This window comes from Mesoplodon densirostris, chromosome 8 (assembly GCF_025265405.1).
Source record: "Mesoplodon densirostris isolate mMesDen1 chromosome 8, mMesDen1 primary haplotype, whole genome shotgun sequence".
Lineage (NCBI taxonomy): Eukaryota > Metazoa > Chordata > Mammalia > Artiodactyla > Ziphiidae > Mesoplodon > Mesoplodon densirostris.
Genome location: NC_082668.1, coordinates 29,537,509 through 29,549,612, shown reverse-complemented (window position 1 = coordinate 29,549,612; position 12,104 = coordinate 29,537,509). Strand labels below are relative to the sequence as shown.

At 35.1% G+C, this 12,104-nt stretch overlaps 2 protein-coding genes across 7 annotated transcripts in view; one reads left to right on the top strand and one right to left on the bottom strand.

The window, feature by feature from the left end:
• METTL21A (methyltransferase 21A, HSPA lysine) overlaps positions 1–12,104 on the bottom strand; it is a 57,660-nt gene that overhangs the window by 2,965 nt on the left and 42,591 nt on the right. The window contains exons 4-5 of one of the 3 annotated variants that reach the window (XR_009533166.1): positions 10,316–10,531; positions 9,507–9,655 (exon numbers count right to left, since the gene is read on the bottom strand). Coding sequence is in view for 1 of the 3 variants with exons in the window: in XM_060106235.1 (XP_059962218.1) it covers positions 10,368–10,531 (164 nt within the window). In the remaining 2 variants the exon portion in view is untranslated. Of the gene's footprint in view, positions 1–9,506; positions 9,656–9,680; positions 10,532–12,104 lie in introns of those variants that run through there. The other 2 variants (XR_009533167.1, XM_060106235.1) reach the window with 2 other exon arrangements.
• CREB1 (cAMP responsive element binding protein 1) overlaps positions 1–12,104 on the top strand; it is a 57,348-nt gene that overhangs the window by 21,965 nt on the left and 23,279 nt on the right. For 3 of the 4 annotated variants that reach the window (XR_009533165.1, XM_060106228.1, XM_060106227.1), the window contains exons 3-5: positions 2,671–2,817; positions 3,535–3,576; positions 10,164–10,264. Coding sequence is in view for 3 of the 4 variants with exons in the window: in XM_060106228.1 (XP_059962211.1) it covers positions 2,671–2,817; positions 3,535–3,576; positions 10,164–10,264 (290 nt within the window). In the remaining variant the exon portion in view is untranslated. The remainder of the gene's footprint in view (positions 1–2,670; positions 2,818–3,534; positions 3,577–10,163; positions 10,265–12,104) is intronic. The other variant, XM_060106229.1, reaches the window with a different exon arrangement.

The window sequence follows — 12,104 nt, the reverse complement described above, 5'->3', positions numbered from 1 at the left end:
ATTCAATAATTTAATATTAAGTTAATGATTTGATTATTGTTTAATCAATTATTACTAATAATTTAATTCCAATAATTTGTTGGGATTTATTAAACAGATTATGTAATTTTTACCATTATACCATTCTTTACCATTAAAGAATACTATTAATTGTATGAAGAGATATTTAGAATGGATTTGAAAGATAAAGTAGATTCTGTGATAGTGTTAATGAAAATTGAGTGTATATATGCATCTTTTAAAACACCTATATCTACAGCAAAAATATTAAGTGATTAGCTCTGAGTGGTAAGAATATAAGCAATTTTTCCTTTTTTGGTGTATCTGTATTTTATAAACTTACAATGAGAGTAGCCATTATGTAGAATAATTAGGGTAGAAAAGGGCTTATTTGTTGAGTGAGCTTGTTATATTTACCCTAGAGAATACTCAGAGAAGAGGACGTACTAATTGCTTCAAATATTAGAAGAGCTTTCCATTGAGATGGGATACTCTAAATAAATTATGGTTTTGGTTCTCAAACTTTGGCGAAGGTGAAAGTGTCCTTGGGTTCATCAAGATTCTGACTTTATAAACAGGTACCCTACGTAACTCTAATGGAGGTCGTCCATGGACCACATTCTGAGAACGAGGTAAAACTCAGTAAGATGTATAGGAGCCAGAAAAACGATTGATAAGGAAGGCCTTCCTAACTGTCCAAAGGAGAAGCTCATGGTTTTAGCCTCTACCTTCAGTAGGTATCTCCCCCAAGCTTCATAGTCAAATATTTAACTGCCTGCTAAACATCTCTACAAATTCAGATATCATATCAATTCCATCATCTTCCACCACTGCCCCAACCACCCATAAGTTTCCTGTGTTCTCTCTCTTTATGGCATAGTCTACTAATTCTCACCCAAACATGAAATGTGTGGGTCGTCTTTGATTTCTGTCTCACCTCCTTCAATCAGTCATTCATAAAGCCCTTTCTGGTTTGTCTCCTGAATTTTCATTAAATCACTTCTCTCATTCCCATTCCTACCACAACTTACGCCTAATTTCTGGCTTTTATCATCTCACCCTACTACTATATATAGACTTTCTCAGTTGGTCTCACCTCCACTTTTTTTTTCCTCTGAGATAAGTGTCTTTCACACTGCCACTAAAGTAAAGTGATCTGTCTGAAATGCAAGCCTCACCATGATATTCAGGAGTTCAGAAGCCCTTCAGTGCTTTTCCCAATCTCACGGTAAAATGCAAGTTCTTTAGCATAACATATGTAAGATTTTTCATGACTAGCCCATCTGGCCTCTGCCTACCTCTGTTATTCCATCTTTCCACACTTCCTACATCATATAGTAACACACTTATGTGCTCCAGTAGTGCTGGCTGCTGGTCATCCCTCTTTGCCATTTACAGACACTGCTGTTTCTCTTTGCTTTTGCCATTGCTACCCTCCGCCTGGAATTCTGTGCCTCCCCCTGCAAATCATAATAACGTGCCTTACTTGTATTCTTTATTTCAAATTCACATGCTTCCCTGGTAGCCTCCCCTCCTCTTGGGTGGGGCGGGGTAGCTTTCCTCAGTGTGTCCATTCTTCTCTTTGCAAACCTCACTACTTCACTGAATTATATTTATTTGTGTTCTTTTCCCCATTCCTTCATACACATGCCTTAATAATTTCTTTAAGGGCAGGGACCTATGTCTTTCTCATTTCTGTAGTTTCAGTTCTAACATTGTTTCTGACACACATATCCCCAATAACTGTTTACCAAATGAACAAATAAAATTGCTACCCCCAAACGCATTCAAGCACAGAAACAGTAAATACCATCTGATAGACATGTATGACTTAAGAACCCTTTTAACCTGGGTATTGAGTCATTAAATTTGCCTTCTTTGTGCCTCAGGAGAAAACTGGTTTCTCATATTTTCAGTTCTGCTCCCTTATTTCTTCAAGAGGAAAATAAATCCTTAAAATATCAATTATTATCAGTTCAGTGGGTGGGGTGGGGATAGAAATTTTCAGTTTATAATATCTATTAACACTTTCTCATTAATGAAAGGCATACTTGTAATTAGTTTACAAGAGAAAAATATGCTGTATACTGTAAGATACGTATTTGTCCTAGATTTAGTAGCTAAGTTTTGCCCAAGTTTGGGAACAGTTATGTTTTAGAACATGGGTTATTTAACACATGATAGTCTGAAGACTTAACGTTTCTTCAAAGCTAGCATATCTCTTGACCTTGGGTAAGTGACTTAATCTCTTTGAGCACTTCATATTTCTGTCTCTAAAATGGAGACAACCCTTATTCTAACCAGTCTGATTTCTTCGAAGGGCAAAATGAGAAACTGAACATGAAAGCAGGTGGGAAAATGTAAGGCACTATACAAATAAAGTGGTATTTAGTGTTCAAAGGAAGTCTGTGTTATATATTTTGATATTACATTAAAATAGTTTTTTGGGTTTTGTCATTTGGGAGGAGTTTAAAAGTAGGGGGCATGGGAAGCATTTGTAGTCTTCAAAAAGAATATTAAGTTTAATGATTAGTTTCTTTCACACCAATGGAATACTTAACCTAGCAGGAGGGTCATCCTTTTGCTGCCAAAAAGTTGTTTCTTACTAAACATGAGTACTCCCTAGGAGGTATCTGTGATGGTAATTTTTTTCCATGTTCAACACCATAGGTATCTATGCCAGCAGCTCATGCAACATCATCTGCTCCCACCGTAACTTTAGTACAGCTACCCAATGGGCAGACAGTTCAAGTCCATGGAGTTATTCAGGCGGCCCAGCCATCAGTTATTCAGTCTCCACAAGTCCAGACAGTTCAGGTATGTGTATAAAAAGTTCTGCATCTACTTTCATAACTGTTGTTTATAGTCATATCTCTCTCCTTTCATTATGAAAATAGGAACATATCTAGTTCAGAGTTTATTTTACTTTACAGTAATTATGGAATATGCTGCATCTGTATAGTCACCTTAAGTATAGGAACATATATACACAAGAACAGACATATAAGAAAAAACTTTTTCTTAAACTAAGAAAGGAAAAGAATTGAATGGGAAAAATCATAAAGTATATGGGATAAAGTGGAAATGTTGGGCGAGACTGTAAGGCTGATGTACCTCAGGGAAAATTAAGATACAAAAATAATAACTTTGTAATTATTTTCTAAACATGCAATTGGAAAAAATAACCCTTGTCAAAAATTAATAACCTTACCTAAGATATTATTTGAATGTAGAGAAAACCAGCTATGTTTAGGATTCTAAGTTAGAGTATATAACTTTTAAATGATATATTCAGAAAGTGCACTTTAAGAATCAGGGATTTTTTTCCATGCATGTTATCTTATTCTTTGGAAAGATTGTTCCTTTGGTTTGGATCCAAAGGGAATAAAGGCGTGTAAACCTCTACTTAACTGTAGGGAATCTAGGGCAGTATACATCTTTTCGATGAGCTTGTTGGGGAAAAAAAAAAGACTTGAACGTTCATTCAAGTAGGCCATAACCCCAGCCTCCCATTTCATATTTTTTGCTTCACAGTCTTCCTGTAAGGACTTAAAAAGACTTTTCTCCGGAACTCAGGTGAGTCCTAGGTCCTAGATTTGGAGAGAACTATTTTTAGAAAGGAAGGTGAGAAATTATTCTTTATATCTTTGTCCCTCTCTATAAACATAGAACTCAAGGTTTGAATAAAAATCTTAAGAGATCTTCTAGGTCTAGGCCAAACTTGTTACCTACCCAGCCCTTAGTCTGCTGCTTAATTTCCCTATATAATATCCTCCTCTCCTCCTCCAAATGGCAGTCCAGCTTTACTTGAACACTTTCAGAGAAAGGAAGCTCTATCTCCAGAGGTAACTGATTTATAATTGGGGGTAATTGCTAAAATACTCTTCCCTGTGGTGAACCAGAATATCTTTCTAAAACTACCTAGTGGTCCGAATTCTATTCTCGGAAACTAGTTAAACAAATTTAACTCCTTTTTCTATTGGGCTGCTTCCTTTTCCCCATCTTCCACATCCTTCCCATTTAAAAAAAAATGTCCAGACTAAGTAAATGCCTGTTTTTCTTCAGCCATTTATATATGACATAGCTTGGATTCCTCTTCACCATCCTTGTTGTCTTCTTGTGGGTGAGAACTGTTGTGTTTTCCTTGAGTTTAGTAGCCAGATTGACTGATACTTGGAGAGGGGAGAAGTCCAGATTTTGTCAGCCATGTCATACTGTTGAGTCATTGAGCCACTGTTACCCACCTCTGCTCCATTCTGTCCCTGTGCCTTTGGTTTGCTTGGACATTTCAGGCAGGGCGGTGGGGAGGGGGGTGGAGAAAGAAATAAAGAATATTTTGATAAAAAATCATCAAGTTCTCTGCATTTCCATACTGAAAGATATTGGGAATGGAATTTGTTGTTACTGAGTAGGAGACAGTATAGTCCAGGTAAAGACTGAAGAATTTGATTTTTCTATGGAACCACACTGACTGAACAATAGTCTCCTATCCTGTGCCTCAGTTTTTATTTCATTGAATGCTTCCTAACTGTTGTTCATACTATGTATGCCATTACTAATTCCCTGCTCTTATCTTCCTCTTGATAATAGTGGAAAGAACCTGACCTGCTAGTCAGGAGACCTAGATTCCAGACCTCACATTAACCTTTACTTCTTCTTTTTCACTTACAGTGGGAGGTCTTTCTATAAAGAACACACAAAAATTTTCACAAAATTTGCTAAGATTACAAACATTGGTTTTCATATATGATGCTTAATTGTTGATTATATTCTTAATTTTAGTCTTTACTTTGTGGTAAGGATAATAATAATAATTTGGACCTGGGGTTATATGACCATTAACTTTATAGAAATGTGTATTCATCTTTTCAAAAATACATTTTTCCATCAAAGTGAGCTGTGCTTATAATTAAAAGCCTGAATTCTACAAACAGAAACATAAATAGTATTTTTTTCTTTAGAGGCCCTAAACCATAGAGAAGCTATTAAACTTCAATGGTAATGTCAGCTGGTTAACAATGATTAGCATTAATAAGTAGGAAGTGGTTTATATCAGAAGAGGTGATCAAACAAGGAGAGAGGTGATTCCTCAAACTTCTCGATGGAAGAATACTAGTATTCTAGAACAGCATTTCCAAAATATACAAGGTACATTTCTCTTGATGTGAGAATAAGACTTCTGTTTATCTTTTTTCATCTCAGAGTATTAGAAACTAAACTGTACTAATATTTCATGTATGGCTTGACATTGGTGCCCTAACGTTATCCTTATGTATATGTATACATCAAATCTCACAGATTATGTAAGAATTCCCACAAAAATAATGGGACTAGCACAAATGTATAGAAGTTAACAGTGGCATCCTCACTTTTCATTTGTCAGTTTTGGATGCATTTTTAATACATTCATTTCTTCAGTAAGTTTTTATTGGTCACATGCTATGTGCCAGTCACTGTTCTAGGTGCTATGAAAGACAGCAGTGAACAAATAATACTTCTCTATTCTCATGAAGATCACATTTGAGGGAAGAGAGACAATGAAAAAATAAAATGGGTCAGGTGAGGATTAAGTGCTGGGAAGATGATTAAAGCAGGAGAAAGGGATAGAGAATGATGTGGAGGGAAGGGTGTTTTATTTTATGTAGGGTGGTCAGGGAACACGATGAGCAGTGAAACTATAAACTAGTGAAGGAGGCTAAGCCATACAAATAATGAAAGCAAGTCCAAAGGCTCAGAAGTGAGAGTATGCTTTATGTACCAAAGAATAGCAAGAAGAAGTGGCCTGAATAGAGTGAGCAAGAGGGATAGCGGTTGGAGATGAACTTTCTCATACAGTCGTTACAGTACTTCATGATGTGATGGGAACAACAATAAAAATCTTTTGTGCAAGATAGAGATTCAGTGGTTATCATATAGCAAAGTACTTGAGTTGCTTAACATTAAGGATGAGTTACTTGTTTGCTTTTTACATAAGACAAGTATTCCAAAGTTTCCGATCTTTTTAACAATGGCAAGCAAGGGATGACTTGCAAGGGATATGTTACCTAACATATTTTTGAAAAAAACAAATTCCTTTAAACTATCCTTTCTGAGAGAAAGTGGCATTTTAACAATGCATGAGAGAATAACTGCATTTTGAAAGAAACTTGTGCTGTGGACAGAGTATTTTGAATATAGAAGTTTGGAAATGTTCCCATACTTTTTTTTTTTTTTAACCTGCAAACAGTGTAAATTTGTCACCTAAAAACTCAAATCTATATACTTCAAAACTCTGGAAATAGAGTTTCTAAACTATTCAGAAGTCTTCTAGAGTTTCAGTAGGTGTTGAACTTATTTGTTAAAATATAAAACCTTTTATTAGCGTATAATAACTGACCAAGAGCTAGGGAGATGAAAATATAATAGTAAATCTCATCAAAAGTTTGTGTAATTGACAGATGAAAATGAAAAATGATTGTTTTAAACAATAGCAGATGTTAAATCACATTTCAGAAAGTCCAAGCTTAGAATCAGATTTTTGAGTCACTGTTATAAAATATTAAATGATTTTTAATTAATCATATTAAAGCACATCATTCTCACTGTTATGAAATATTAAATGATTTATCTTTAAGAAATTTACAGATGTATTTTAATATTTACACTTATCCTAACTCTTTAAAAATTAATTTGTTTTATGATATAGATAACACTTAAAACTTGCAAATATATATGCTTATATAAAATTTTTTTTTATAAGGGAGATCTGCAGATTAAAAGAGTTTGGAGATTATTCCTTTAGACTTTTATTAAACTTCTTGATCTAGTGAGTAAAAAACTGTACCTAAACCTGAGTCTGAACTCTACCCAAGAAAAGTGCTTAAGTTTCCAGGGGACCATGTATAGTTTGAGAAAACATCTAATACAACCATTTTTAAAATTTTGTTCTAGTCACTGTATATTTTATTTTGAAATTTCAAATAGCATCAAAATAGGACTTTGGGGCTTCCCTGGTGGCGCAGTGGTTGAGGGTCCGCCTGCCGATGCAGGGGACACGGGTTCGTGCCCTGGTCCGGGAGGATCCCACATGCTGCGGAGCGGCTGGGCCCGTGAGCCATGGCTGCTGAGCCTGCGCGTCCGGAGCCTGTGCTCCGCAGCGGGAGAGGCCACAGCAGTGAGAGGCCCGCAAAAAAAAAAAAAGGACTTTTTTCCCCCCCTTATAAACAGGAGATATGGGTTTTTAACAAACTAAGAGAAAGTAGAGAAATAGAGGTCTAAAACTTTACATGTACAGGTGGTGGTTTGGCTTTTTGAAAATTTCTTAACATATAAGTGGCCATGGTTAAAGACCTATTTAAGGAGCTCAGGAAGGGGTTAGTAAGAGGTGACAGGAGGTGAGGACCAGAGGAAGGGGCTCTATTGTTGAAATGTGATGGTAGACTGTGATACTTACGATTGGGATATAATTTTTCATGTGGTTATTTTTAATAACCTAGTAAATATATATTAAACTATTATTTATTATCAAAGGATTTTTGACATGATTTTTAATGGTCTTAGAAATGTGCGTTCAGTGGTTTTGGAGTTTTCTTGTTTTTTCATTTGTTTTTGGTTTTGGGGGTGTGGGGTTGGGGTTTTTTTAGCTTTTTGGTAGATAGTCCATAAGAGTTGACTTCCTAATTCTAAGTTCTCTCTGGATAGTATTCCCCCAAAGAGGAAATGTTACATTCATTATGTAGTATTGAATAGTTCTGAATTCCCTTTACATTTAAAAAGGTGCAGTACATATCACTGATATGTGGAATCTTAATAATACAAGAAACTAGTGAATATAACAAAAAAGAAAAAGACTCACAGATACAGAGAACAAACTGGTGGTTACCTGCGGGAAGGGGCAATATAGGAGTAGGGGACTAAGAGGTACAAACTATTATGTATAAAATAAGCTACAAGAATATATTGTTCAACACAGGGAATATAGCCAATATTTTATAATAACTGTAAGTGGAATATAGCCTTTAAAAATTGCGACTCACTGTACTGTACACCTGTAACATAATATTGTACAACAATCATACTTCAATTTTTTTTAAGTTGCAGTCACGACAGAGTGATAAGTTAATTCCTTTTGTATGAATTGACAAATTCTTTCAGATCAGAGGAATGGGGGGCTTTTTGTTCTACTGGGAGCAATAGATCCATTGAGTTTGGGGGAAAAATTAAGAGCCATATATTTAATAAGCAATGATAATTTATTTCATTTCAAAATTGTCCTATGGGTGGTTTATGTAGCATGTTTTAAAATTGTTGTTTTAATGCTTTCAACTTGGGAAAGTGTGCCTAAGTCATTATGTATCCTTAAAAGAAGGTTGTAAGAATGAGGGTTAAGCAAAAAAAAGGTAGAACAATAGAGAAACTAAGGTTCTGAGAAGCATTAATGAGGGTAAACACTTGTCAGGATACTGTCCACTTTGAGTTCAGTCTTCTTGTTATTCCTCGAAATTCTGACTCTGCTAAGGCTGTTTCACAACTCATCACTCTACATCTATGAGAAAGTCTGTGCAGAGACTATGCTGAGTGGGCCAGTTAACAGCAGCTACAGATTAGTAGGAAATTGTTCTGGGTGCTCCTTTGGCAGTAACTATAGCATTATTACTCTGTAGAGAATCACAGACTAAATTCAGCATTGTCCATCTTTTTATCTGTCATTTCTGGATTCATTCAGTGTTACCTGTTAATTTTTAGGTCTATAAGACTATACCGCTTATACTTTAAAGTGTTTGGAGGGGCACATACATTACTTTATTATAGACATATTTTGTAAAGCATTACTAGATTTAGCAAATTTCATTTTAAAGTGAGTGTCTATCACAAAGCTCTGTGAAAATGAGTACCTGCTGTCCAGAACCCTTAGGCTCAGACCACATACTTGATTTCTCAAGTTCCTCTAAACGTGTTCATTCTTATTGCCATTGCCATAAATTTTGTTGGGGGAGCTAACCTACACAGACCCTTTTGCCTTGGCTAAATCTAATTCTCACTCTGACAGCATCATGCTCACCTAGTTCAGGAAAGAGCAGGAGGCTCCTGCTAATTAGACTAGAGAAACTTGGCAGTATAAATTTGACAGACGAGCTTGCCTAGATGAGTGAACTTCTAGTCTAAAAATGGTCTAAAGACGTTCCTGGGTTGCTGCTTCTGACAAAACTGGTTTGAGATTGGAACCAACAGGATTTTGATGCTGGTAAGGATGTCTAGAACTGAGATGTCAAGTGTGACAGTGACTCCACTACTTCGTAGCTTTGTGACTTGGGTGAGTTACTTAAACTCTTTGTGCCTCAGTTCTTCCATCTATAAAGTGGACATAATAATTGTACTTATCTAGCATGTAATGTTCCTGTAAGTATTAGTGAGTACTAAGTAATGTAATATATGTATATGCTTTAGCATAGCACCTGGCACATAGTAAATTCTCAATAAATGCTAGTTGCTCTTATTATCCCATGTAAAATCTGTATTCAACTTACCTTTATTACTTCTCAATCCAAGGATACTTTTCCAGAAATGCACAGGTCTTTACCTTGAAGTTTTGCTTAATAAAAATTGTAGAATGCCAACTTTGAAATGTGTCTATATGTAGCAGAGGGCTTCTTCCAAAATTGCTAGGAACAACCATCTGGAACATAGTTGAAGGATCACCGATCTTACTTGTACAATTGTAAATATATTCAAAACTATTTACCCAGTAGTTAAAGGAAAATATTTGTATAGTCACTAGACTTAATGGCCAGTTACTTAGTTGTTTATTCTTTCTTTCATGTCGGAAACTATTTTACTTGGTAGTTTTGTTCTAACAACTGTAAGAAAACAACTGACAAGTAATATTGATACATCAGGGTTGATTACAAGAAGTCCTGAAAGAGATTAAGCTGGTTTTGACAAAAAAATTTTCTCAAAAGTTTGGTTTTGACAAAAAAATTTTAGGTCCTCTGACTTCTGTAGGATGAGTAAAGGGGAGAGGAAAGGGATAGTATGGTTGTCTCCCATAAAAACTGATTTTTTTTCTACTGAAGCATATATAAGGTTTATATATGTCCTTTTGTATTTCACTTTTTCTTAAAATTCATAAAAGTTTTATGAGAACTAAATTTGATTATCAAGATAAAGTTCTTCTTTATTTTCAGATTTCAACTATTGCAGAAAGTGAAGATTCACAGGAGTCAGTGGATAGTGTAACCGATTCCCAAAAACGAAGAGAAATTCTTTCAAGGAGGCCTTCATACAGGTATGGAAAATTAATAGTTAAAAGAACTTAGAATCAAAAGTATAAAGGTACCCTTATGTAGTTGCAGATGAAGAGATATCGGAAGGCCAATGAGCTGCTGGATTCAGGACCATACAGAGTACTTCTCTTCATCTTGAGTTGCTTCTCTCAAATAAGTAGAAGCTAACTGTACACAATAAGAGCACTTCTTACTCTGAACAGTCCTGGATAAACACTGATTTTTCTTTTTTTCTTCTGTTTTTGTAGACTTTGCTGGCTGCTGCTTTTCTGTTAAAAAGATTGGAATACATTTGATAAGGTTATAGCATTTTCTAGCTATATGTCAATTCTGAGGCTACACTACCTACTTCACAACACATTTCTTATGCCATGGTACTTAGCATGATAGCTGCTTGTTGATTTAATAGTTGTTCAGGGTGATGTTTTGCTGATGTTCCCTAATTTTAGGGGCACCTTGCTATAGTTTTGTGTTCAGCTACAAAAGTTGTGTAAATCCATGCCTTGCCTCCAAGATAGACCAAAACTGTTTCTAATACTATGTAGAAATTGGCTCCATATTAAATATCTCCAGGAAGAGCAATTCCACAAATCTTCATAAGCTTACTTCAGAGTTTAATAAACTTCAAACTTATTCTTCCCTGCTTTAGCCTGAATTATTTCTATTTATATATATTTCTGTTTTTCAAAGGGATGTTGAAATTTTTTTTCCCACTTCCTTGGCTGCTAAGCTAGCCCTTTTCTCTATCCTTACAAATAAAGGACCCTAAATAAATACCAATAAATTGACTTTGAGGTCTTAAGAAATTCTGTTTTACCAAGTATATGTTACCTTTATTTATACTCATAATTTTTTCAAAATATAGCTAGTTTTATCTTTTAACTTCGAAATATATCTCATGTTAGTATATAAGACATTTGATCCTGAAGCAGATTCAACCTGGTACTAAGAAACAAGCTACATGGCTTCTCTATATATAAACTCTAGGCAGATCTTAGCTGTAGACCTTATATGAGTTTTATGTTGAAAAAAAATCTTTTATTTGCCTTAATTGGCTTATAGTGTATGTCCCAGCAAAAATCATTATATAGCACTTCAGTTACGAATCAAATAAAAGATGCCTGAGACCACACATGTGTAGAGGAAGCGTTACTTTTATGAAAGATGATATCTTCCCTTATAATCAAACGTCCATAGTGGAGTATACCATTATTTTGCTTTTGGTTTATGAACTCTTGAAACCTAGCCTCTATGTCTTGATTATAACAAGATCTTTAACAAAATTCTTAGGATGTTTTTGTGAAGTTGGAGAAATGGGAATTAAATAATACACACTGGTTTTTATTGGAACAGCCCAGCTTTTATAGTGATCAGTTTTTACCCAGAGGAAATCCTTGAAGGGTTCTCACTTGCTCTCATCTGGCTTGGTATTTTTACCAGCAAGTTAGCTAAAAACATAGAGGCCATGCTTATCAGATTTGCAAATGATAGAAACTAAAGGGCTAAGTACCCTCATAGGTGGTAGAATAAGAACCTTGAAAGATCATAGCAGCCAAGGGAAATAGATTGAAACAAATAGGATGAAATGTTGGTGATAACTAAAATTTCTGAGCTTGAGTTTAAAACAAAATCGATTATTCAAGTATAGGATTCTGGATTAAGAATTCATCTAAAAAATATAATTATGCTCTTTAAATTACCATTGATTAGATGTGGTTGCCAAAAAAGCCAATACACTGTAAGGCTACATTGGTTTTAAAAAAAAAAAAACCTAGTGTCTAGATTAAGGGAGGGAATTAGAATTAATCCCACTGCTCAGACCACATTTGGAATACACTTTAA